General features: G+C 40.1%; 1 protein-coding gene across 3 annotated transcripts in view; it reads right to left on the minus strand.

The window, feature by feature from the left end:
- Window positions 1–2,172: 2,172 nt before the first annotated feature.
- The window catches only part of CPNE4 (copine 4), a 230,097-nt gene continuing 206,039 nt past the window's right edge, over window positions 2,173–26,230 (minus strand). For all 3 annotated transcript variants that reach the window (XM_068935605.1, XM_068935604.1, XM_009687853.2), the window contains exons 13-16: window positions 17,189–17,240; window positions 11,799–11,932; window positions 9,326–9,562; window positions 2,173–2,762 (exon numbers count right to left, since the gene is read on the minus strand). In XM_068935605.1, the coding sequence (XP_068791706.1) occupies window positions 2,631–2,762; window positions 9,326–9,562; window positions 11,799–11,932; window positions 17,189–17,240 (555 nt within the window). In that variant the 3' untranslated portion in view covers window positions 2,173–2,630. The remainder of the gene's footprint in view (window positions 2,763–9,325; window positions 9,563–11,798; window positions 11,933–17,188; window positions 17,241–26,230) is intronic.

The raw sequence follows: 26,230 nt of genomic DNA on the forward strand, positions 1-26,230 counted from the left end.
ACAAACTCAGAAAACAGGGAATGTTTGGTAATGCAGAGAGAGCTGCGTTACACCATTTGTCATGCTGACTAGTAAGGTAATGTTGTAACTCAGATCAAGCGCTCCAAATGCTCTCTGGTGGCCTAAAATCTTTGAATGCAAATAGTTTATGAAAAATGTTTTGCTGAATGAAAAAAACATGCAATAAAATTGCTAAAGTATCAAGAAACAGCCAAACCATGGGACTGATCAATTCACATCCTCCTTAAAAGTGAACTTAATCACGTGGTCTTCATCAGGTATCCTCCCACTCACCTCTGCAGCACCACAGTTTCTGTACTGATTAGGCATGAAGGGTGTACCTCACAAGTCACAGAGAAGCTCCGCTTGATCTGAATGACAGTGGCTTCAAAGACTTCAGGCTGGATAATAATAAAGAAAAGGCTTAACCCCTCCTCAGCTGCCCTTTACCTCTCTAAATCCGTGCGTGGGGTAAAGTAATATTCTTTACATGGCAAGAGCACAATCATCTCTCGGAGAATCTCAAATCCCTTTTCAAATATTAAAGTTCCCCAGTACCATTGCAAGATACTCATAAATACGTGGCAGTGACCATCATTTTACGGAGGGGGAGTCTGAGGTGCAGTGAAGTTAAACAACTTGCCCAAGATTACAAAAGAAGATACTGGAGGAGCAAAAAGTATGGAGTCACTGACTTTTCAGTCACGTGCTTTAACAGCTAGAAAACGTGCCTTCTGAGAGTAGGCAAGTAAAGAAAAAAGGGTGGGGAATGGGACTAAGAAACGAGAGATATTTTAGATTAGAAATAAAGATACATTGGCAGAATGATGCTTGAGATAGTAGGAAAGATCACAGTAGCTTCTAGCTGAAATACATCTGCAGAGGGACAGATGTACAGTCTGCTGGGGTAGGCCCTTGAATGAACAGTCAACCATTAAATAAAAATGTGGTTTTGAGATCTATCAGTTGGGACCTCTCCAGATAATTTATGACTATAAACAAGTGATATTGGCTGCCAGGTATCTCTGCTGTTCAGTATCCAGTCACCTGAACGAATCTTTACTAGCAAGCATGACGGATTGCACTGCAGGATATAGACAGAACAGAACTGAATGTGCTGGGAAGACAGCCCCATGTATCTTGGCTATACATTACCTCCATTTTATGGTACCAAATCATCAATCAAAGCTGAGCCCATGGAAATTACTGTAAAATGAGAACAAGGAAGCTAGAGTTCTATATTAGTGGCAAACTCACTTTGAAATACATAGTTCTAAAAACAAAACAAAATCTGCTTCTGGGTAAAATTTTCCAAGATACTCAACGCTGGCCTGACACAGATTCTTCAGGAAGTAGCAATAAAAACATACTCACTTCAACAAGAGCACAACTGGTCCAAAGGTGTGCATCTTGTAAAATTCTACCCTAAAATTATTTTTGGTTGAATCTTATCTTTAACTTCTAACAACTTACATCTTTCACTACTGTCTTTTAGCAAATTAATAAGCCAAAATTCAAACACTAGGAATCACAACGATCCTAGTTTCTTCATTTATATACATATTTCAATGGAGAAATCAATCCCCTGTCAATCTATTCTTGTTCCGCTTCTTTAAAATAGTGGCTTGAATATATTCTTTTGGAACGAAACCAGTCTTTCTGTCACACGCAAGTGATCTATATGTGAATGAAGTTTCAAACTACTAGTTGTCACAAAATCAGGCCATGCAAAATTTCTTTCAGAAAATGTGTCACACAAAGTTGGATACTGTATGTGAGACTAAAAAATACAAATGAAACAAAATAAAAATTCCTCAACATAACAGATTAAAAATCTGGGTAGCCAAAATACAACCGGTTAGAAAGCCAATCAGTTCATTTGGATTAAGCAGGCGTATTTTAAGACATGCAATCCTGAAGGACCATGCCCTCCAAGCTAGATCTGTTTGCAGCTGCAGTCTGAACCCTTCATAATAATTGGATGCATCAGGCTTTTGGAAAGTTGGTAGTCAGGCCACAGACTGAGTAGGCGTGTTTAGGTACCCACATTATAAGCTGCTAACATTAGAAATGTCCATGCTTTTCCCTTGGAACACTTTATTACCCTTTTCTCAGAATATGGAGGTTGAGAGCAGGCAGTTTTATAGCAGAGAGAGAAATAAAGACAACAACTACAAAACTGTTGTTTTTATTTTAAACATGCAAAATACAGTTCATGCATCTGCCATTTTGAAAAATCTCTCCGTTCATAGCAGATTAAAGCAAAGACATTTTGGCTATCGACTCTCAATAAATATTTCAAAATACTTTACAGTGTAAAGATAAGAAATTTAGCAAAATTTCAACAAACCTGTATAAAAAACAGATACAGATAATGTTTTATTTCAAGGTGACATGCTGTAATGTAAAGAGTTCACTTTTTTCTGGATGTTTTTCCTCATAAAAAGTTTTCAACAATACAACCGCTTAACAGATTTAAGCCTTTAGGCTAGACATGCAAAAAAAAAAAAAAGGTATTTAAGTTAAAAATCACCAAAACGTGCTATTTTTTTGTTTGTTTCATTCTTAAGTACAGTAGTTGTAGACAGTAGCATTTTTTTCTTTAATTTTGTAAAAGAGTGCGGGCAGGTTCATGGAGCTAGTGTCCTGGAAGACTCGTACTCTGACATACATTTTGGTTTTATCCCTTTGCCATTGTAATAGTCCACGACTTGGTTTGGAACTTCAGCCAAAACACTTTTTGCTAGAGCAGCGGGGGATGCCTGCAGGAAATGGCAGAAAACACAGAGGTTAACCTGTCACTATGCTAGAAGTGCCAATGGGTTTTACAAGCATTGGTGCCATAAGATCAAAGTAGGAAGTATGGTACAGAAATGCAGAGCATAAAAACTCAAAGTGAATGGCAGTACTGCTGGAACTTCATTTTGTAAGTCATTTTGGGCTCGTATCTCTAGCTGTCCAAACTATGCTAAAGCCAAAAGTACTCGGCATGAGTTCCGTGTCCATCTGAACTGTTTTAAGTTCAGAGGCAGCTATTGCCCAAAACTTGACTGCAGTCTGTGAGAGCACCACACTGCAATGAAAAGGGCTGCAAAGACTCCATACATCAATACTCAATGAGCAAGCCTGCAGAGTTTAAGTTGAACATGAGTGCACATCTGAGTAAAAGGGAGGCCTTCATCACCGTTCTCATGTCCAGGCTCTGTCACGCTCTTTTAGTGGCTGGGGAAGTTTTAATTCAAATGAAAATATTTTGTTCTCATTGGAATTAAACATGTTCACCAGAGAGCTTCATTCCTAGGCTTTGGGGGGGGGGGGGGCTTTAAAGACCTTCCTGCAACATATAAATGGTGGGTGTCAAGCAGTGGCAGCTCTGCATAAGAACTGCTGTCCCTGAAATGTAGAGATGGCCAAGGGCTTTCACCCGAGGCAGGGAGAAGAGCTACCTCCCAGTGCAATGAGAATCTGTGCCCTCCATTGACAATATACCGTTGCTGCCTGACACCCTGATAAATGCTTCATTTTAAACAGTGGAGGTCTGTGGACCTGTTACGGGCAACCATTACCTGCACATGCTGTGAGGTTGCTCTCCAGCCCCTGTACTCAGCAGTGACAGAACTGGACTCCTAGTCTTCTATGTAGCTCAAAAGCACTCTGCTGCCCTCTATTTTGGATTTGGCTGTTTCTAAGTATTTTGATAAAGCTGCTTCCAATCCCCCTTTGAGCCAGCCTACCTAACCATGTTCCTCTCTGAGTCCACCACAGAAATGCAGTAAAAATGCAAATGCTTAAACTTCAGTATTAGAGGTTTAAACTAACATGTTTATTATCTCCAGTTAGAGCACACATGGGTTAGACACTGAGCTCGGCTGATGCACAGCAACTCCTCAGCCTGTAGCTGGGTCATGTTTCTGTACACCGAGTAGTTTTTCCCACGCTAATGAACATTTCCCTCCTTATTGACTCTAATATTTTCACCCAGCGTTCAAAACCGTCATGTCACAAAGTAGCTGGATTGGCTGATTTTTTGCCCTACTGTCTGTCATGAGGCTCAATCCTTGTATTTCCTGAATCTTACAGGAGGATGTACATGGTTACCTTATTGCTATTCATAGGCACACTAATCCAGGGATGCAGAAAGGGAGTATTACAAATTCCAGCGTCAAATATTACAATGTTATAAATACAAAGGCATCACTAGCAAAACTAGAAACAAAACTTACTCTACCAGTGGTGTTGAGTCATGTGTATGATTAGTATTGACTGAGAGGAGCCAGTATTTCCTTACTGAGACATTTATACCAAAATGTTTGTACAGGCAAAAGTCTGGAACGTTTCTGCATAAACAAATTGACAAGGCAGAACTCATACTTTGCATGACAGAACAGCATTTTTTCCCAGGTGTTGCACAGTAACAGGACTCATTTATTTTAAACCTTCAAAATACAATTCATGGGCTTAGCACAGGTGCCCTGCTCTCACTTATACCTGCTCTCATTGAAATCAGCAGAAAACATCCGTTGAAGTCAGGCAACTGGCTGATTTCTGTGTCGCTACTGAGAATTACTATTTTTTTAATCTCTCCACAGCGTGCCAAAGCTGCATATACACTTAACCTGCTTGTCTGCCATCCTACCAGAAATACAGCCCTACATACAGGATAAAAACAGGAGCAGGGGAAGAATCCTGAGTCATCACCACACACACAAGCCCTAGCAATTAGGAAACTTCACACTGCCTTATTTTAAAAAATGCTGTGTAGCAGCACTCACCATCAGCTTCTCCAGATCACGTGTGTAGTCCACGTGTCTGAAAACTGGGCCCACACTCATCTTTCTGCATCATCCTACTGTCACTGTTTGCTGTCTCCCTATGTCACATCCCCTTTTCCCAAATGAGCGGTCAGCCCTTCAGACTGGACGCTGTAAGGGCTCCACTGAATCACCACCACTGAAGGCGTTAGCACAGAAGTTCCCAGATATGCCCTGCTAGCCCAGCATGCATGTGAAATAAAAAGCCTTTCACTGAGGCTTAAGCTGACACATTTACTATTGCTCAGAGGTGAAGCCAGCTAAGTGTGGGCCCACACACAGTTGTCCCAGGATAGCTGGCTTGGCTCAGTGCTTAGGTCTGAACAGACGACTGTTGCTTTACAGAGTTTCATCATGGCAGTGATGTGTGTTAGTCCCGGAGTTCTTTCTAGTAGGGTAAATCGCAAAACTGGGACGAGGGGTGACTTCCTGTCCGATAGTCAGGGCTACCTGTACCATATGTATCTTTGTGATGGCAAAGCACTCCCACTTTTAGGCTGGATAATGCAAATGAGCTTTTCTATAAATGAGAATCAGAACCAGTAACTTTTGAGCTATAAAACAGTCTCAGGCCAATGGTGCTGTGTAAAAGTTACCTTTCATTGGGTTTTTAACCCAGATGATACATTAATGTTTTACTCTAACATTTTCCAAGCATTTAAAAGCTATATTCGGAGAGCATCCTAGCAATAAATACCTCAAGATTAATACCTCAAGATTAATAGTTCTCAACTGATAGCTAATACACAACAATAAGATCAGCTGGCAGCAGAAAAATAATCCCCCTTGATGATAACTGGTATATGTTACAAATAACTGTTGATTCAGTTCTATAGCCTCACGATGCTTCATCTTTAATTACAATGCACGGTGCTAAACGTTGCTCCTTGCAGTGGTAAGAGCTATGCTTTCCACCCTCATTTGTCATACGTGTTATTAAGTCAGTTGTTAAGCTTTATGATTAAACACAATGCAGAGAGGAGTACAATCTACTTGTGGCATCAAATTTGTGCACACAATCTATCATCCCTTCTAAAGGCAGAAAATTTCAGTTCTTAAAATATAACTATAAATGGATTGAGACAGGTGGTTCTCCTCATCTGCATTTCAGTGATTGCGAGCATCACTGTTCCACAGTTTTGCGTGAAGGACACTCACATTGCTGGGATGGTGATAATTACAGAGAGCAGAAATCCACTTGGGTTCAGAGAAAATATTTTCCCTCTATTTTTTATGCTCCCCTGTAGTGAGTTGCACACATCACCCAATATAATGTGGGACAATTTTTAAACAATAATGGTTACCCTGGTTTTATCAAACCTCTGCAACTACAGGATTTGCTAAGAATCACTACAATTATTATTATTTTTACAGCATCAAAGGTATTCCTTAAAGAGGGATAGTCAATAAGGCAAGAGGCTTTTCTGAAGTACTCCTGATACGCCGTATCGTGCAGAAGATTAAACCCTTGTAATAAAGCTTTCTTTTCTCTCTTCAGTCTTAAGCCTGCTTAAGTGGGTACAAAGTTTTAGGTATAACTGTAACTAAGTGAAATGAGTTAAGTGCCTGTATGAGTGCCTTGCTGGATCAGAACCTTCTCTACAGTCAAACTCACCAACTCACAGGGACAGCTCTTTGAAGGACTATTTTTGATCTCTTTGGATAGATACGAGATCTTGATTTGCAGTCTGACCTGAGAATTGAAGTAATGAAAAAAAAAACCTTTTTGGGTTGACTCCTAGTGAATTTTGCTTTCCTGTTCCAGCAAAATAAAGAATAAAAATAGTAACCTCCCAATAGCATTTTCTTCCCTCTTTCTGTCAGCAGTGGAAGTAATACAGATTTAGGCATAAATAAATATCTGATTCATCAGAAAAGTCTGTAAACCTTATACCACTTGATATTTAATCTTTCTATTGAAATCTTTCAAAATTGTTTTCTACTTCATACTTGAGCATCCTAAGTAACAAAACTGAACACATTGTACTTTGACAAATGGGATGTGTTTTTTTAATAAATGTATTTTTTAATTAAAACGGTCAAATGTAATATGCTGATCTGTGGCAATTCTCTTGCATAGCCAGAACCAATCTGACAAAAAAACCTCCCCAAATTTGTGTTAAATCTGTATTTCTCTGTGGGGAAAGAAAATTTTGAATCAAAACATTACACTCATTTCTACCAAAAAATTATTTCACCAGTTGACCCAAAAGGCATACATAGCCTTCTGTTTGTGCTGAGGATAAGTAAGCAAGACGGCTGTGAATGTCAGTTTACTCAGAGAGATATTATGTGATATATTACTTACGCAATAAAGAAATTCAGCCAGAAGTAGCTGTTGTTATGGGCATTCAGCCATTACACTGGCATTTGTGGAAATGCTGAAAGATCTCAATAAACAGACTAAACATCAAGCTGCATAAGATTCCTAGGCTTTTGTGACATAGCAAATACATTATTCATCCCTGTATCTATATTATCTCTGTTACTGAGAGAAAGAGGGAGAAAAGTATCCCTATTTAACAAAAGCAGTAACTGTAAGATTGCTATCCTTTCCTAGTGCTGGGGAAGTTAATCTAAAACAGCTAAAAATAATACCTACTTGTCATTTGACCAATGCTAGCAATTAAAATCACACTTAGAATCACTCACAAGTTAACACTAGAGGCACAATATATTCAGCGCCCAGACAGAACTGCAACTGTCAACGTTAATCTATTCAATCAAGCATGATTTCAACTTTGTTCTAAAGTCACAAAGTGAAACTAAAAATAACAAATGCAGCTGGCTTTGCCAGTTCCTTGCAGAAACATATTTTCAACTAATTGAAAGTAGGTCTAGCACCATCCCATAAATAACTTGCCTCTCAACACTTTTACAATAGACTACCCTGCAGCACTGTAGGTTGTGATTATCTGTTGAAGGAGAATTGCAAGCTGTGAGCAGGTCATGCTCATACTTTGTTACAGTAGATACTTAATAGCTGACTGAGTGGCACAGTTGACATATAAATGTACATATCTGCAGTTCAGGGGCAGATTTGCAGCCATTTGACATGGTTCCACTGAGGTAATGTCACAAGGTGAGTTTTACATCATATGAGGATCCATCCTTTACATAAAGGTAGAGGGAAAAGAGGAACAAGTCTGTTTCTGTTATTCCTCAGAAGAGTTTGCAAAAGAAAGAAGGAGGTCTAGATCTAAGACAAATATGGCAAAACTGTATTTTGAAGAGAGAAAAGTGAACAACTCTTGAGTAGAAACTATTTTGGAGGTAGCAAAAATAAAAAAAAAAATCTCCTGTGATTACAGGAAAACCTAGAAAAACTAAAGAAATGTAAGCACTGCAAACCCATATGGAGGTCAAAACTGACCTAGAGTTGAAAACTTCTGTGGGACAAATCAAGCGCTGAGGATCACTAAAGCACAGGAGCAGTTTGGAAAGGGTAAACTCAAGAGGAGAATGAGAGTCAGAAACACTGCGGGGTAAAGGACTTTTCCAATCAAATACTGAGGAAATCCTTTTTAGACACCATGATGAGTAAAACATGGTAAGCAGAACTACTTAAACATAACAGAAGGAACGAGGGGAAGAAAGAGAGACAGATGGAGGGAAAGGGAAGTGATCAGCTCCAGAGAGGAACACAGTGGTCAATTCCATGCCTCCCTGAGGAGGAAAAGCACCTTGGAAAACCTGTTTGCATGGGGGAAAGCTCCTTCAGTGGGTTAATACTATCTCCACCCAGCTGCTGAGTAAGTCCCTGGGGACAGATGCTGCAATGGAGAGGGGGTGACTGAGGAAGAAAGCGTACATGTCCAAGGGATTATTTCAACTTTGCAAGTAAGTTAATGCTGGGTCTGTCATTTGCTCTCTTCCAGAGCATCTCCTACACCATGCTGGAGTCAGGCAGGAAGCGCAGGCTGAAGGCATAGGGAAGCTCTTACTAACACCACTTTCTTGAATGCATTCTTGTATAGAGTTGGGGACGGGGTTTGGAGGCAGCCAGGATGCTCTAGGTGGGTAGTTCTGCCTGTGAGGACTTAGGGGGTTGAATTTCAATACAGAAACAGTTTCTTAGGGAACACTGTAAGTACAACTTCACAGCGATTTCAAACTGTCTCTGGAAATGAAGAGATGGTGCATATGTGTGGGAATGGCAGGCAAAATGCAATGGCTCTAACATAGAAGAGATGCAAAGAGAACGGAAAGAAAGACTAGGAAAGATAAGTCAGAGAGGAAAACCAAAACAAAATAAGGGAGAAAATATAGCAACAAAGAGCTCATATTACGAGGTGAGGACTGGCACCACAAGAAGCACAAGGATTCTGCCCCATCTCTTCCTTTCCCACCCTCCCCAGCTCACTAATGGAGCACGTTTCATTCTGTATTTGTTTTTTCTCCCTTTCTGAGACAATAATGCCATAGGCTTATTCAATATTTATTCCCATTCAAAGTGAAGCCCAGCCCCAGGGCCCACCCAGCCCTCTGTGGAATGGGTGGAAAAGTCAGCTTACATGCTTGAAGTTCCTAAATGGCACAAACTGGACGATGTCTCGAAGCACAGGCTCGCCCTTGGGAGACCTCAGGATCCCATCATCGCCATCCAACATCTGCATGTCACTAAAATCGGCGTTCCCCACCCCGACAATGATGACCGACATGGGGAGGTGAGAGGCATGGACAATGGCCTCTCTGGTGTCAGCCATGTCTGTGATGACGCCATCCGTCAGAATCAGCAAGATGAAATATTGCTGAAGTTGTTGGACAAGAAATGAAAAAACACATCATTCATGTCATTAGTTAATCTTCTAAAGCTGCTTGCTCTTTTTTAGTTTAAAAGTGTTCCTGGTAACTGTTACCCATGGACTTTTATTTAAAACAGAAGAGAGCCTTTATAGTGGCTTAAATGTTAAGTGCCTTTTGCAGGCAAACATCCTCAGCTACTGATTTATTCTCTGTTGTGTTTTAGCTCTAGTTCAGGTAATTTCCAGGAGCTGAGAGAGCCAAGGAATGCAGGGTGCAGAGAAGGGGGTTTCTAGCTGCTAGGAAAGGGAGAGTAAGGACTTTGGCTGGGAAGTCTGGAACAGTCCTGAGCTCCTCACTAGCTCTGTTTTCCATCTGCTACACAATCACTTCTGCTGACAGTTTCTGATTACATTTTTTTCCTTAGGAACCAGTGGGAGGCAGAGAGGAATGGGGTATCGAAGCATTTCGAGCCTGTAGGAGAGCTGTCAGGGAGGTTATGACAGCACTTTGCAGAGGAACCTTGCTAACGGGCAAGTGGGATTGGTGCAGCCCTCTGCAAACTTGAGGGTGACCCTGGTGCCTGTGGGAGAAGCACCACACCAGGCTAGGTCGGTTGCACTCTGCAGAGTAATGGGGTCTCTGAGGAGATGAAGGGCATGCATATCTGTGCACAGGGGAGGCTATATCCATATTCTGACACTTCATACAGAACCCTGAAGAGAGATTTTCTCATTCTCTAAAGGAGAGGAAGCAAGTTTGCGTGCTTGTCATTTCATTCCCAAAACTCCAAGGTCCACTGGACTGGGATCAAATGGGCTGTGACATCTTCATTTGGTAATGGGGAAGAGTGACTCTCACTTGGGTCCTTTATGAATAGTTGGGCAGCTGGAATCATTTAACAAATGTGTGTTAATAAAAAAAATGAGCAAGTTGTAGAATTTGGTCACTGTGCATAAGCGATACCAACACACAAGACATCATTAAAGTCTATGTATATACAGCTATAACAACTCACACAGGGTTTTATTCATTGCCTCTTGTCATGAGAAAAACAAAACGGGCAAGGAGAGGATTTTATCTTGAAGAGTAGTGCTCTAAATTAATTTATTTTCAAACAAACAAGTGGGGACATTTAGGTTAAGAAGGATGAAGTAACTTATTCAATGTGACATATTAGTTCAGGGACAGTAGTGGGAACAGAGTGAGGCACCTTAAAATTCGGTGGGTATGGAGATTAAAGCATAGCAATTCCCTGTTCTGGGACTGAGACTCTAAATACTATCAAGGTCTTGGAAATGGCATTGAAGTGACAATTACAAACCCAAAGTTATGAACAGAAAGTCTGGGAACTGCTGCCATAATAAGACTTAGAAAATAGCTCACCACATAAAGAACGCTTAGGAAAGCTTCAGGCCTGGCGATGAGTTGCATGCCAGTACACAGCTCTATTCTATTCCTATACATAGGCATTTTTCCTGCTGAGGTATGCAAGGATTTCTCACACCCTTGACTCCCACATCACTGCTATATTTATAGATGTTTCAAACCCAATGGCTCTCATAGTTTTTCCTATTCTCTCATTCTCCCTTTCTCTCATTCTGTCTGGAAGGCAGAAGAAAAATAAGGCATTTCAATGACATACATTTAAAACACCACCTATGCGTAAGTTTTTTAGTCCAAAAAATCTGTCATAGGTTTTTTTATCAGATGGAGACTTACAGACTTGTTTCCTGTCTTCTAAAAGGCACATAATACTGCATGTCAGTAGGAGCAAATCAATAACTGTATCGCTACAGTTTTCAAAGGAAGGGCTGGAGAAAATCGCTAGGCGAACAAAAAGCGTTTTAGTACAGCCCTTGCAAAACACTTGAAATTGGGCGGACTGTAGAGGGAAACATTAGAACTCATCTCCTGGTACGATCAACACTGTTAGGGCTTAGCCCCTACATTTTTGTACCTTAGTGCTGCCATTTATGGTTCCTCAGTGAAGAACTGGGTGTTTTACAGTAATAAACCTCTAAAAGCTGGAAACAGAACAGTGGGAGAAGAGTTTTAAGTTGTTCACTATTGATGGCATAAAGGTTAGATACACTGCTCTAGCTGAGAGAGATTCAAGTGGCCTTCTGTGAAGGCAGCTAATGAAAACTGACATGATTTGCATACATTAAAAAGCACTGTTGTGATTGCCTAGAAGAGATCTATCACACAGCAAGAAACTACCAAACAGCATAGTGCTCATACCGAGGCCTCCTTGGTGTTAGTCTCCTCCGATGCTGATTTTGCCACCTTCTGGATGATGGGAGCAATGTTTGTTGGCCCATACAGCTGCAGCTTTGGAAGGCAGCTCTGATAAGCCTCCACAACTCCTTGGATTCCTAGTGTGAAAAGCCACACAAATAGGAGGCAAGTAAGTGTGCAGCACATCACTAATATTCTGCTTTTTTAAAGAAAAAGCAGATCCTTAATGAATAAATTCAAAACGTCACTTAATTAGCAAGGACTAACAGCTTCAGATAGTTTCAGAGAAGCTGTCTGCAGCTGCCTTGAACCTAGTTTGCATTATGTAATTCATTATAACATGCTTCTCCTTCCCAGCAGCTTTTATTGTGTATTTTCCAGGTATCAGCTTGCAATGTAATGGGTTTCATCCTTCTCAGTTCAAGGTGTAAGTGATCCCTTGCTGATTACCAGGTAACATGCATGCTAAAAGAGCAGACACAAATCAGAAACCCTTCAACATGTCTCTCTCCTTCTCTTCAGACAAGTATTTATTTCTGTTTACCATGGTAGTTACCATCAAATTTGTCCTTGGCATATATAACCGAGAGCTGTTAAGGAATTCAAACCTCTTTCAAATACCTGTCTCCCCAGCGTGCTAAAAAAATAAATTTTCAGGGTGATTTTGCGTAATTGCTTAATGGTTGAATTTGACCATGATGAAAACCTCTGAAATCTAGGAATAAACAGGACGCTTTACAATATACAAAAAAAAAGGAGTGTTAGTCAAGAAGTTTTGATGGAGAACTAGCTATTTTTTGCTTTTTCATTTCAGGATATATAGCCAGACCAGAGAGAACAGAATTCTGTTGACGTATTTGACAGATCACAGACTGGGAATTGGTGTTTTCAATCACTGAGAAGAAGGATTTCTTGAAGTGATGCACATTAGGTTCCACATGCAGAACTCCCAGCTTACCAGACCTAAAGGATTAGAGGTCTAAAGCTGGAAAAAATGTGACAAACTTTGTAAGGGATGCTGAAGAATGAAATGACTTCAGTAAGGTCCTAAGCCAGTCTCAATTTTCACTGAGTTTTTTCTCAGTCTTCACTGAGACCAGCTTACTCATGAGATTTTACTCAGTCATGTTTACAGGATATATGGATGCAGACCCATTATTAATAAATCAGAGAGTTGTAATTCCTTTACAAAGACGCACCTGAACCTCCTAGGCTGACATGCTGGAGAACAGAGTCTTCTCTCTTTATAGGTAGTTATGAACATATTTTTTCCACTGCAGCGCTTACAGACAAAATAGCACTCTCCAATTATAGCTATGATTGGCTAAAATGTAAAGTACTGTTACAAAATTTCCCTTTGTTATTCCAGTGACTAAATTACATATCAGAAAACTGGCCCTTTGTTAGCTCCCCATTTTAAACCTGCTAAGGACTTCATTACATGTACTTACTGATCTTGCATGAAGGCTTCCTACATCTTCACTAAGATGATGGCAAGATGCACTGTTTTTTTCTTATGCATTAAAACAGTATGAGATAAATCTTATTCCCCTCATTCCACACAGATTTAACATGGTTTGTGTCAAGAGAGTTGCTTTTGACTTGGAAAAATGCATGTTCTAGAAATACGCTTTTCTGTATGCAATCTTAGATTAATATCTTTTAGAAATATCTACTCTCCTTATATATCCTAATGCGTTAGGATATCTGAACTGCTTACTTGGCAACTTACTTTTCTTGTACCCTTTCATTTTAAATAAGCTAATGTGCACCTTTCTTCACAATTCAGCTCTTAGTGTTTTTAATTGCAATCCATTTTTAATAGCTCTGATGAAATACTGTATGTGCATATGTGTATTTGTATGTGTAAGGATGCAGATGTAAAAGAGTTCGTTCAGCTCAGAGCTTGTCACTTACTTTCTTCCTCAGACAATAAGGAGCACAAAGAGCCTGGCTTAAGTTTAGGCTTAACTTTAGGTGAATTTTAGGCTTAACTTTAGGCCTGGCTGAAGTGTAGGTCTGGCTTAAGTTTAGGCCTGATAATAGGGGGTAATAGTGTAGAGGTGGTGGTGGTAATGGTAATAGGGGAGGAAAGGTGAGGAGCTCCATATTTGTTTATGTATCCCAGTGATCTTCATATCAAATGTTCTCCGTTTACAACCGTGTCCTGTGCACTTCCTCCAAGCACGTGGGTGTATCTGCAACGCAGTCCAAAGCGTTACTGCAGCCTACAGAAGCCTACTAAGCTAGCCTTGCAACTACAGACATTGGGTGGGTTTATTGCAGGCTACAAAACCCCTTTGTGACTCTGACTCAATATTCAGCCCACGCTGAGCTCTATGCTGCTGCAGTTACACTGTACCCAATGTCATGTGTAATGAATTTAAAGCTGTCTTGGGGGTGTCTACCTGCACTGCAGTTAGAGGAGAGACTGTTAACACAGTGTGTGTGTTACTCTCAGACCCAAGGGGGACTCTTCCCTGCTCATGTGCTACCACTAAAAAGGAAGGTCCTGCTGACCAGAGGATATCCCCATTTGCTACTGTGCAAGCATAAACATTTTCAGTAGTCTTGATGGATTTATGTGGGTAGAGTGGATTGAAACTCAGGAAAAAATTCCCCTCAGGTAGAGCTAAAAAAACCATGTATCCATTATTCTTAGCCACATAGGATATGAGGGATTAACTGAGGTAAGAAACACTCAATCACCCCTCTGCTCGTTAAAGAGGTGAAATCTTAACATAGGCACTATTCAAAGTAGAGTGATGCTACCTTGTGCCAGTGACAGCTCACTACTTCCACAAAGGCAGGAATTTCATTCCTCAAAAGCAAATCAGACATACAGTTTTTATACTGGACCCAACCTCTGTTTTTTGGTTCAAACCAAGATGCTCTTCAGCAGTATACCCATGTTTTCTGGCAAGTAAGATAAATATTCCAAGGAAAAATAGTGTAGGAAAATAGGGCACTTGATCTCTCTTCTATTCTTGCCCCAAAGAGCAACCTCTCTTCATAGCACGTGTTGGTGTTACTGCACTCTGTGCCATCTAATTTAGTGAGAACACCTAGGAAAGTGGGACACACATGACAGAACAATTGGCTACAGGAACTAATCAAGCATCCATGACAGGCAGGTGATGAGCAAGCTGCAACAGATGATTAAACAACGTTTTCTGGTCTATCTCCTTTTCTTGCCTTCATCCAACCGCATATTGTTTTGAAAGGTATAATTAGGAATCTAGGACAAAGGAAGTACTTTTTATTATCTTTTAGATGTGTGTGAGAATGCTGTAAAATTTATTCCCTGGCTTTCTGTCAAGCTGCAACCATCTTTCTATGGCTTCTTAACCGCAAAACTCCTCATAGGTGATGGGTTAACTTATCAGATAACTGAGTCTTATGCAAAGAATGAATCAAGCTTAACTATCCAACAAATATTAACACTGACATAAGCCAAAGCAATATTCATGAAGTAGCTCCTTCATTTTTTACCTCCTTTCCTTTCCATTGTTGCACTTCCTTTTGCATACATAAGCTAGATAGTAAATTCTTTACTTACAGAGTGTTTGTCTGTCCAACTTCTGGCCTGCTATTGGTACTATATACATGCGACAGCCTTTTCAAATGGCATCCAGTCAATACAAATCATTATACAACAATGTCAGGGTGATAAAAGAATTAGCCTTGATCTCAAAAGAGGCAGGAAAGGAAGGACTAAAAATTCATTCTTCATATGGACTGATAGGGTTTTTTCCCTGACTTATGCAAAAAGAATATAGTCTAGATTTCCTACAGCACCAAAATGTCCCATCAAGTTCCAGGAGACTGGGAAACACAGCTGCAGTCAAACACTACGTGCATAACTATCACCTAAGTGCTGACCACTGTTAACTGAGACATTGTAAACAGATCATGCCCTGTGTAGATGCCCACCTGTCTGTGTCCAGAATCAGGCAAGCTAACACATTTCAAAACATGATTTCTTTTCCTGGTCAAGACAAAATTCTGAAGTCTGTTCCGCTTCCCCACCTCAGCCCCACACCATCAGCGTGACTAGAAGCTCAACTCCAACCTCACAAAGTTACAAACACATCTAGGTGCATGCATCTAACTTGATATTTTTTGAATTCCTTAAAAGCAACATAAAACACTGTATAAATACACTAAACAATGTAGGTCTTATGCCCAGTTACAGTTCAAGCATCTGACCTCCCGAGGCTGTGGCAGTCTGACAATCCAAATGCATCATTAAAGCAGGAATGCCCACTGTACCAAAAACAGAGGTCTTGCATTTAGGATACATGAAATCTGAATTCTTTTAATGCCACTCTTCCTTGAATCGCTTGTCCTCTCTGCTTTTATTCCCTTCATTTCCTGGCATCTTAACTCTTATCCTGAGTATATTCCGCTGACCATGTCTGAATTAAGGGCACTGATAAATCTGAAAAGGGCTGAAAGGAGCAGCTAGGAAGTTGGAGTGAGAAGAGCGTTTTGAAACACCCGTTTCAATGTCTGGATGGCAGCACAAGAATAAAGACAATGACCTGTGGATTTTAGACAGCAATGATCATTGACCAACACTCTCAAATAAGTGTTAGTTTGAGATTACATGGTAACCTACTTGGAGATTATTGTCCTGTTCTCATCTTTTACAATGTGTGGTGAATTGTGGCAGGAGAGTCTAGAGAGTGAGCATCAGTCACAGGAAGATCTCACTTACAAATAAAAGACGTTAAGCAAGTCTGCTAAACAAATCTGTGCTCTGACTACTGAGAATTAGTGACTGTTGCTACAACACATCAATATCTTATGCTGTGTTAAGACAGGCTCCCACTGGCACGCTGGCATTTGCTGCAATGGAAGTGTGCTTCCTTCTGTCGCAACTGCCCTCAGCTGTTGCACTGACTCTCTGGGGCTGGACATCACTGGGCTGAATTGCAGCTACTGTTGCTTTAGGTCTCGCCAAAGGACTAGCTCTGAAGAAAGGAGAGAGAATTTTTGACTGCAGGGATGCAAAGCCTGCCTTTGCGTGTCCTGCCCTCCTTAGCTGCAAAACATATGACACTGCTGTAGCTGAAGACCTTGAACAAATCTAGAAAAGACGCCTTCATTTTCAGAAGTGCCTAGTAATTTGGGGAAGTGCAAGTGCTAAACAGACAACGTACTTTTAAAGGGATCTGTTTTTCAGAAAATAAATATGTGGCACTTTCTAAGGTTTCTAAAGTTAAATCTGATAGCTTGGAATCTGGTCAGGTTTTGAAACTCTTGCCCATTTTCTTTAAAAAAAGAAAACAAAAACTTGTAACAACATTCAGGGGTTACTGTAAGAAATACAACAGCATTTTGCATACAGAAAAACTACAGCAGTCAGTCTGTCCTGAGGTGAGTGTTACCTGCACATTCTGGGTTGTCTTCATTGAAATTGATTGCAAAATCATGAGAGACCTGCAGATAAACGGAAAGGAGAGAAGATAACTTTAGTTCATAAAAATTATTCCAAGTGGATTTGCAGTTAAACACCCTTTACATTCTTTCTGTGTTAAACCAAAGAGATCTTTCAAATGTTCAGGCATTAAACGTGAAATACAGTGCGAGCTGGAACTCCCGCAGAAGTGAAGTAACAAGACTGGAATCAAAGTTGCTAACAGCAACAAGAAAAAAGCACATAAAGAAACATGAGACCTTACATAAATGCAATGTCAGGATTGAGTTACCAATGCCAGCCACAGAAGAGGATCTATATCTGAAGAGAGATTTAAATGCAAGGTCTCCCCAGCTCAAAAACGCAGGCTGCAGGAGAGCTAAAGGAGGTTGTGTTGCAGCACTGTAGAACCGTTGCCAGCACAAGCTCAGCCCCATTCTGAATCCTTTGCTCACATGTGTGAATAGCTATGGGAGTACTGGGGAAATAATTTGCTCTCCAAAGGGATCAAGAAAGTCACGTGAACCCATTTCTAACGTCGTTAAGAAATTGGAGTAGGTTGAGGGGAAATTAATAGAAAAAATAGCTAAGATTCAAAATTTGTCTCAAATTTAGTAAATATCCCATTCTCTCCCTCTCCAAATCCATCTGTGATAAAATAGCACAGAGCTGTTTCTAAGAGAAATGACTGTGAATGCAAAGAAATCACTCATTTTCTAACAGAACGAGTGTTGTTTCTTTAGTGGCTTGTGAAAAGAGTACAACATTTCTACATGCATAAATAATGCAAGACAATGTAAGTCCCAGTTTCCAAACTTCCTCTGTCTGTCTGTCATTTCGAGGTCTGCAGCCACAGCATAAATCTCTCAGAACTGGAACTTTCTTTAGAAGCTCTTTTCTGTTTTTCAGGTTTGTTCTTGCCTGCATTTCTTTCTAGCCTTTTTGCTTCTTTCTCTCATCACTGAGAAGGCTTGATTCCTTTTAATCTCCTCAGTTCTGAAGTTCAGTCTTTTAATTTTCCATTTCTCTTTTAATTGTCTTGCATGAAGCCCAAATTTTGTTTTGCAATGCACCATGTATATATACATATATATATATTTTGGTTTGCAAAAAGCAGATATGGCTGAGAGTGAAGCAGGCAACGTCAATATTTAGTCATTTGCTGCAATAAAGCTTTTGCATAAGGTAAAGTTGAATTCAGGTATGTCATCACAGATTCATATGGGCATTTATACAGCTAACTACAATTCAATATCATTGAGGCTTTACAGATCTCTGTAAGACCTTCAGAAGTGCCAGCAGTTGTAGACATATGGAAAGCCACTTGCTCCTGTACAATGGAACCTGGATTATTTGCAGGAAGAGATTTATTTGCTGGCTGTTGTTTTATTTGCTAGTTTAGATGACTTCCACTTTAGATGTCTGCTGACACAGACAGCACAGAGATCAGTCTATAAATAGATACTACACACAGAACACAGCAGTAGTAAACACTTTCTTATGCTGTTTGATAGTATTTGTTAAATCCAGCAAACTCGAATCAGTCCAGCTCCCCACAAAGCGCATTCTTGAATGTGTTGGGTCTACTCTCTGCCCAGAACTAATCATAAGCTTTATAATCACTGAAATATTTGTCCTGTGAGTGGCTCTTAACAGGTGCATTATAGAAGATGAGGTGGAAGAGTTAAGCTTCTCTAACAACTACAGGAATGCCCTGGCGATCCGGATCGCATTGGCTGTGAAAGTCAAAATTCCACCATAGGACTGGACTTGTTTACTATCACAGATATCAAATACAGGATTACAAAGAAGCTTCTGTAAAGGCAAAGTAGTATAATTTGGCTCATTAAACCCACAGAAAGTTTCCCCACAGAGAAATGGAGGTACAATCATAATTTCCCCAGCATATGCAGGTCTTGCTCACCACAGTCATACCTACCTTTATTTATTAAAAGGTTAAATAAAGCAGGACTTCTACCATGATGGGAAAGGACTGAAGCAAGAACTCATTGAAGAGTTTGCAGCCAGCTCAGCAACATCCAGGAGTTTGGTATGTCTATACCAAGCATCAATTGCCTCTTTCAAAGGGTTTTATATGGACCATTCAGACTACCCTACTTGCCCATGGAAAATAACGCAGAAAGTCACTACATATGTTCCTTGCTGAGCAAGCACAGAAGAGCAGGGCTGTCAGATATGCTTCAGAGGTGCTGCAGAGCACTTCTGTTTGGCTGCTCCGGATGTCTCTGGGCACATTTTGTCCAGCTGGTATCTGCCAGTCTCATGACTAGCTGCAGGCCAAAGGTAATTGCAGCTGTCAAGAATGGTTATGTGAATTTTCACTCACTGATGATTTTTTTGTTGTTCAATAGCCTTTCTTCTTCCTTCAGGCTTTCTGTATTTTGTATTAACTGCATCTCAAGAGCAAGAAGGATGGTGATGCATGTATATGTATTGCTGGCTGATTCTTCCAGAGATATGCCTCTTCAGTTATTTTATTTCTTTATACCTAGTGCTTTTGAAATTATAGCTAAAGGAATATTATCAGTCTTTTCCAGAGCTATGAATACTGTATTTCAATTACACAATGCAAGCGTGGGCTGGATGCTTTTGTTGCTGTATCTGTTTGAGGATCACACTATACAAACAATTCATCTGTTTCAGAGCTGTGGCACCCAGGCTATTATTTCAGAAAAATGTAGGCGACAGATTGGGCCAATAAGGAAAGTCCTAGTTTAGTAAGTGTGCACAATGATCAAAAAAAAAAATAGTCTGAGCAACTGATGTTATTCTCTTAAAGTGAGTGAAATTCATATGTTGTTATCCTTAGTCACCAAGAGCAGTGTTAAAATTTATCCCTGAAGGTAGGACAGGAAACACAATGAACACAGAAGTATTCGGTTGTTTCTGATTCTCTCTGAACAATGTATCAGATTTTAAATTATAGATAAGAATAATGTGAAAGACAGAAGTTCAGTGATGGTCCACAGACAGGAAATCACCACCCAATGCAAGCCAATGGCAGATATTTTTAAAGCGGAGTTTCTCCAAATGCTCAGAACTTGTTCCCCATTCAGTTAAGTAAAACCAACTGTGCTTCATCCTGTTCATCCAATGTCTCCCCTATGGCGGCCAGAATTCAAGAGGGACCAAACCAGAAGAGACTTCAAGCACATGACATGTACTGAAGGCTTTACTGAACTTCGGCTCCTACCCAGTAGGACTCCAAGTAAAGCCTAACCTTGTCAAATACTGCACTTGACTCTGAGCAGCCTTGGATCAAACATTCAATGCTTTTGTTTTCAGCTCAATGCAGTATAATATAATGAGCCTCCCCCTCCCCTTTCTTTTTAATTTAACATGCAAGGAGTTGCGTGGCTGAAAGGCAAATCACGCTGATGCCAGAGGACCAAAAGCTGGTATACTAAATGGCCTCTTTCTGATAAAGAATGACACAGCTCTCATGCACTCCCAGAAATGATAAGCTAAGGAGGAAAAGGAGGGAGAAGTGTGAACATCTAGGATGCTGAAAATCGAGAAATCTTTGGGGGAAACATAACAAGACACTTGGCTGTTCAGACATAAGTTTGATAATATAATCTACTAGGATTGTTTGTATGATGGAACAATTCAACAGTCAGATAATCCTGAGATACATTAACCCATACAAACACAGAACGAGTGCCTTACACTAGCGCACGGCACAAAGAGCTTTCCAAAGAATTAAGAGGCTACATTTTGCAGAAGTGTGCCTCACAATAAGGAATGTCATTGTAGAACCTCCATTGTACTAAGACCCTTGATTAAGCTTTGAATATGTAGGTTACCATCTGCTCAGCCCTCCCTCTCTCTCTTAAAATCAATCCATAACAGGAATGGAGGGAGAAATTTTGGAGTGCAGAAGTAATGATTACCTAACATTAGCCTGGCATTACTTAGATTGCTGCCCAAAACACCACTTAAAGCCTCCAAGTAAGGACATTTACTTGCACTTGGTTGTGTATTAATCTTTTCCCTCTGCAGGACTCCTGCTAAATGATTTAGCAGATATCATCCTGGATGGAGGAGTATTAAAACACAACTATCCAGGAACTTCCTGTACTAGGAACACATTATTTCTGAGGTAATTTCTTCAAGGATTTTAACAGGCAGAATAAGTAGCTCTACTATACAGCATGATGTTCACTGCAGCAATAGCATTTCTGAGGACAAATCAACTGAATAAACAGCCTACAATATTTTTGCTGAGGCAGTTTACAGTAAATTTTGTTTTTATTACTGTACTCCACCTCCACTGCCTGTACCTACACAGTGACAGGCACCTGCATACAGAAAGGCAGTTGTCCATCAAACTTGAAGAAGTCCATACAGGAGTCATAACTACAACTCTAGAATTTTATGACCAGTTTATAGAAATGTCACCTTGATTTTGACATAGATAAGAATGTTTCCGTCATGTTGGGACCTAATGAAATTAGTCTTCATAGCATGACCCCTGCTAAAGAGCTTTCTAATTAAGGCTGACTGGAGTGTAGAATTTCCTAACTCATGCGAATTTTTGAGATTTCAAAAAAAACCCAACTTCTTGACTCAGAAACCTCAAAATATAGACAAAAACCCTACCTTAGAATCAGACAAATAATCAAAATACAAAAAAGACATAAAAGCAAATTGCTTGAATGTTGTGGACTATGAAAGGCATTTTACTTAAGTATCATCAAAAAACATGAATCTATTTTGGCCTCCAGATTTTCTTAAACCTTTTTACTCTGACTTAACTTCCACTTTTGAAACAATTAGCTGCTTTGACTCAGAACCCAGGCATTTTTCATTCATTTCACAAAGGCTGCAATTAGATGCTTCACCTCTTCTCAAAATCAGTAGTACTTTTCCTTCTTTTCTAGACTGTCGAACTCATTTAAATTAACCTCCTTGCCCTGAACAACTTCAGCTTTCCAGAAACCTCTGCGTTAACGGCACTGGGACTACCTGACAAACAATCTGACAAATTCAGCCATGTTTATGAACATACTTTCTTACTCATTCAAATACAGATTGTCAACAATCCATGAACAATAGAGTACTGAAAGCACACAAGCGTAAATGCTGAGATGCACAATGTTGAGCATTTATCTGTGAATAAATTGAACACTATTAAGCCACTGCCAGTCTGAAAATTAAATATGGAGTGCTTGCATATTTTGCAAAAGCTTAAGACACTAACAAATTTAAAGAACCATCGCTCAAAAGCTATTATTTTCAGAATGCTCATTAATCAAATAGTTTGGAAGCTGGGCAGCTTGTGTCTGGCTCAGACCATATTGTAGATGTTTCTGCTTGGCAAAGCTTGCCTGTTTTTTTCTCCTTTGTGGTTGATTTTTGAGCATTCTGCCCAGCTTCCACTTCTATATCCATGTCCCAGGGATAAGGTGACAAATTCTGGCTTTTCGCTAGGTCTGTTACATGACCTTTTACTGATTCTTATTTCTAGATTTGCACATATTTTTCCCCTCAAGCTCCCAAAAAGTATGGGGATGACAAGGATCGCAGTATTTTTCCAAGTACCTTACCTGTCTAGCAAACCAGACAGTGCCGGTTAGGGTCATAAAGGTGCTTGACTCTGTAAGTGCAGTGAGGTTCTCTCCAGTGACTCTTCCCAACATAGAACAGTGGATGAAGCTTTCATGAAAAAGTAGAAATAAGAACTGTCTTAAAAAAAACCTGTAAGTTGTTTCCTACCTATTCAGGTGTCTGCATTTCTTCTTTAGGAGAGCACTCTTCGTAATTGACAATGCAGCTGTCATGGGGCTGCCACAATTCTAATATTCTTCTCATTTTAACAGTAGGCTTTGTGGTGCTGTGTGGTTTTGCAGCTGCTTTGAGTTCTATGTGCTAATAAATCAGTTTGGCTAAACTTTCTTGCCTTCTTTTCATTGTGACCTTTTGCAGCAGTGTCTGAATTTGTATTATCTGCCACCTCTTCACTTTACATCAGACTTTTCAAATACTTCTTGCTGTAAAAAAAAGTGATGAGTAGAAGACACTGTTATGGAGTAACCTGCACGCTCTGCAAGTTCGCTGTGTTATAAACTCAGCTGGAGAATATTGCTCTCTGAGGTTTACTTAGATCAAGGAGCAGGGTTATGTATTTGTGAGGCCTTGGGGGAAAAGATCATATTGCTGAATACAAGATGAACAATCTCCAGAATTATGAGGAATGTTATATATGTCATGTCGGGCTTTCTTTACTCCCACAGATTCCTTATGTCACTACAAAAACTGCTGTTTTTCTGCTAACAGCTGAAGTCTTTCATTTGAGGCTGAAATATGGGAAAATGAAGTCAATGTAACATAGCAGTGTGCTCCTGAAATGGAAATTCTGTAGAATATGTAAAAACATGTTCTTAAAAGGGTTCACCCTCAAGAGATTGATGAAGAGCCTGTGGTGATAGATATTGCCATTATTCTAAAGTACTATTGTAAAATAAGAAAGGTATTCTTCCAGGGAGAATAATAGTTGGCATAACAAGCATTGCTCTTATCATAATGTGCAGAAGAGCACGAGGAGGCTGGAATCTCACAAAATGCACAGCTGGATGCTTCCTCCATCACCCATCCCAGGCTAACAGCAGAAGCTCAACAAAGTATAAAACTAAGGCACCGGGTTGTTGTAACATCACAACATGGACACCTTTCTTCCAAGTAATCTAGTGTCCAAAGGAAACCTTGACCAAAAAAAAAAAAAAAATTTAGAGGTTATGGCCAACCTGAAAACAGTGGCCTTCAGCTGGCCATAAGGAGTAACTGATCATTAAATAGAGACTTGTTACATATGATCCATGCTGAATAATGAGTTACAGGCCTCATTTTTCTACAGCTTGTAACTGAGCGTGATATAAATAAGATCTGAATGCATCCACTTTGCTTACTGCTTTTATCAGGCTGCCTTCCTCTGGTCCTTTCACTGTCTTATGGCCACACGTAGGTTGGCAAGCTTTTATTTAGACTTTTATGCAAGGTATGTTTTTTTACATTTGTGCAGAAGCTCTTATGGTTACTAAGAAACACTTGGCAGTGGGACTTATTTTTTCCACAGCTCTGGCAATTTGTTGTCTACTGGAATAAAAGATAGCAGCTGCTGGTGTGCAGAGGCCAATGTGCTGTGAGCAGCTTAGATCATCTAATTAGGACTGGAGGCTCAAAAGCAAGCACTCTGGTTTAAAATGAAAAGCTGATTTATCCACATGATGGGGTCAGAACTTAGAAGTTCTCATAATGAGTCTACCTAAATTTGTATATGCGTCTTATTACAGTTATGACACTGCTGTCCTTTAGTATAACACAAGATAAGCGTGACTGGTAGTAACTTTGGCTGAAAGCATCAAAAAAACATTTGAATAGCATGCGATCTGCACTGTTGCTATGCTGTCTATAGTGTTAGCATGTTTTTGCAGCAGAGAATAAGAAGTTAGGGACAGTAAGTTGGGAGCACTCTTTTCTTCATTCTTTGTTACTTTTAACTATATCCATGTATTCACTGTTGCCTGTGCATCTTGGCTAAATTCCACATCAAACATTAATCATTGTTGGTTTTAAATTAACTTGATGACACCAGTGTAGACAAAACTACTGAAGGATTTTCAGGTTTATTGGTCTTGGCTTATTAATGTGCTGTGTTGAGGCTGACTCCTCACTTTCTTAGAGGACATAGCTTTCAATTTAGAAGTGCAGCCAAAGCCAAGCAGGGACTCTAAAAAGGTTTATACATTTTACGTAAGAAGAGAGCTACCTCTATGGACTGTGTAGAATGTAACAGGGATGGACTGAACAACAGCATAGATGATTATTAAATCCTATTCCAGGTCCAGCTGGATGTGCCCATGCTAGATACCAAGCTAATTACTTGTCCCTCATCTGTTGCACAGATGGGCTATTCCCCCTGCAGCGTGGTTCTTGTCTAATGTATATCACATCATTTTGCCTTTGTCATTTTCTATGACAACTTTCCATGGTGGGATTAAACATGTTATTCCAGCCCACAATTGTGTTTCCATGGACTTTGTGACTTGTTTTTCTTATTCACACCTCTGTAATCCACAGTCAAGTAAGTCTGTCTTCTTAAGTTTTCCTGAACTTTTCTACATGTGACGGTCCTGATCCATCACTTTCTTGTCCTGAGAGGTTAGTAACATACTAGCTCTTCAGGACAGCTCTTGCTATTGTGCAGAAGTCTTCATCCATGCCTGGGCTGCCAAACTCAATGCAGATCTCTCACTTTCTTAGGAATACTTGCTTAAAAAGTTGTTAGGAAAAGTATCCAGATACCAGTTCTGCAAAAGCAGAAGATCGACTGGTGGTGGTGGACTGTAGAAATATCTGGTTATAAAGTCCCCCTTGAATTGCTTTCCAGCCTGATGTGTCTTTCTGCTGACACCTGAGACGCTCTGACACTCAGGTGAAGAGGCTGTTGCACAGGACTAATAAAATGCCTGCATTGTTAACATGCTCATGGGACCTGAGGTATCAATGCCACCATCTGATATTTTTGGCTGAAAGAGAAGCGGTCTCATACTGCGAATTCTAATCTACTGCCATCACCAGCAAAGCAGTGAAGAGACTGCAGTCCGCACAGTAACATCTTCCTTCAAGCAGTCCTTCTGGTAAGTATGCATCTCTGCAGCTGAGAGAATTGCAAGCTCCCTCATGTAATGATGGGCAGGCACCTCACAGCTGGTGGAACAAACAGCCACTGGGACATCACCAGGTTCATGCCTTTGTTTAGGACACTCAACAATAGCACCAATGGCATTTTCAGTGATGGCCAGTATCAAGCATGAAAGACCAATCGGGTTCTGATTTACATTCCAGCTCACCCAATCAAAACTGCTATACTGCCATGGGCAGAGATACACATGTTCACTGCAAAGGGATGGACATTTCAGAAGTAGCTACTGTGCTTCACTAATGCGTCTGCTGGTAGAAGCTGTTCAGTATATTTATTCTCCAAAACACT

Source organism: Struthio camelus, chromosome 2, assembly GCF_040807025.1.
Source record: "Struthio camelus isolate bStrCam1 chromosome 2, bStrCam1.hap1, whole genome shotgun sequence".
In the NCBI taxonomy this organism is placed as follows: Eukaryota; Metazoa; Chordata; class Aves; order Struthioniformes; family Struthionidae; genus Struthio; species Struthio camelus.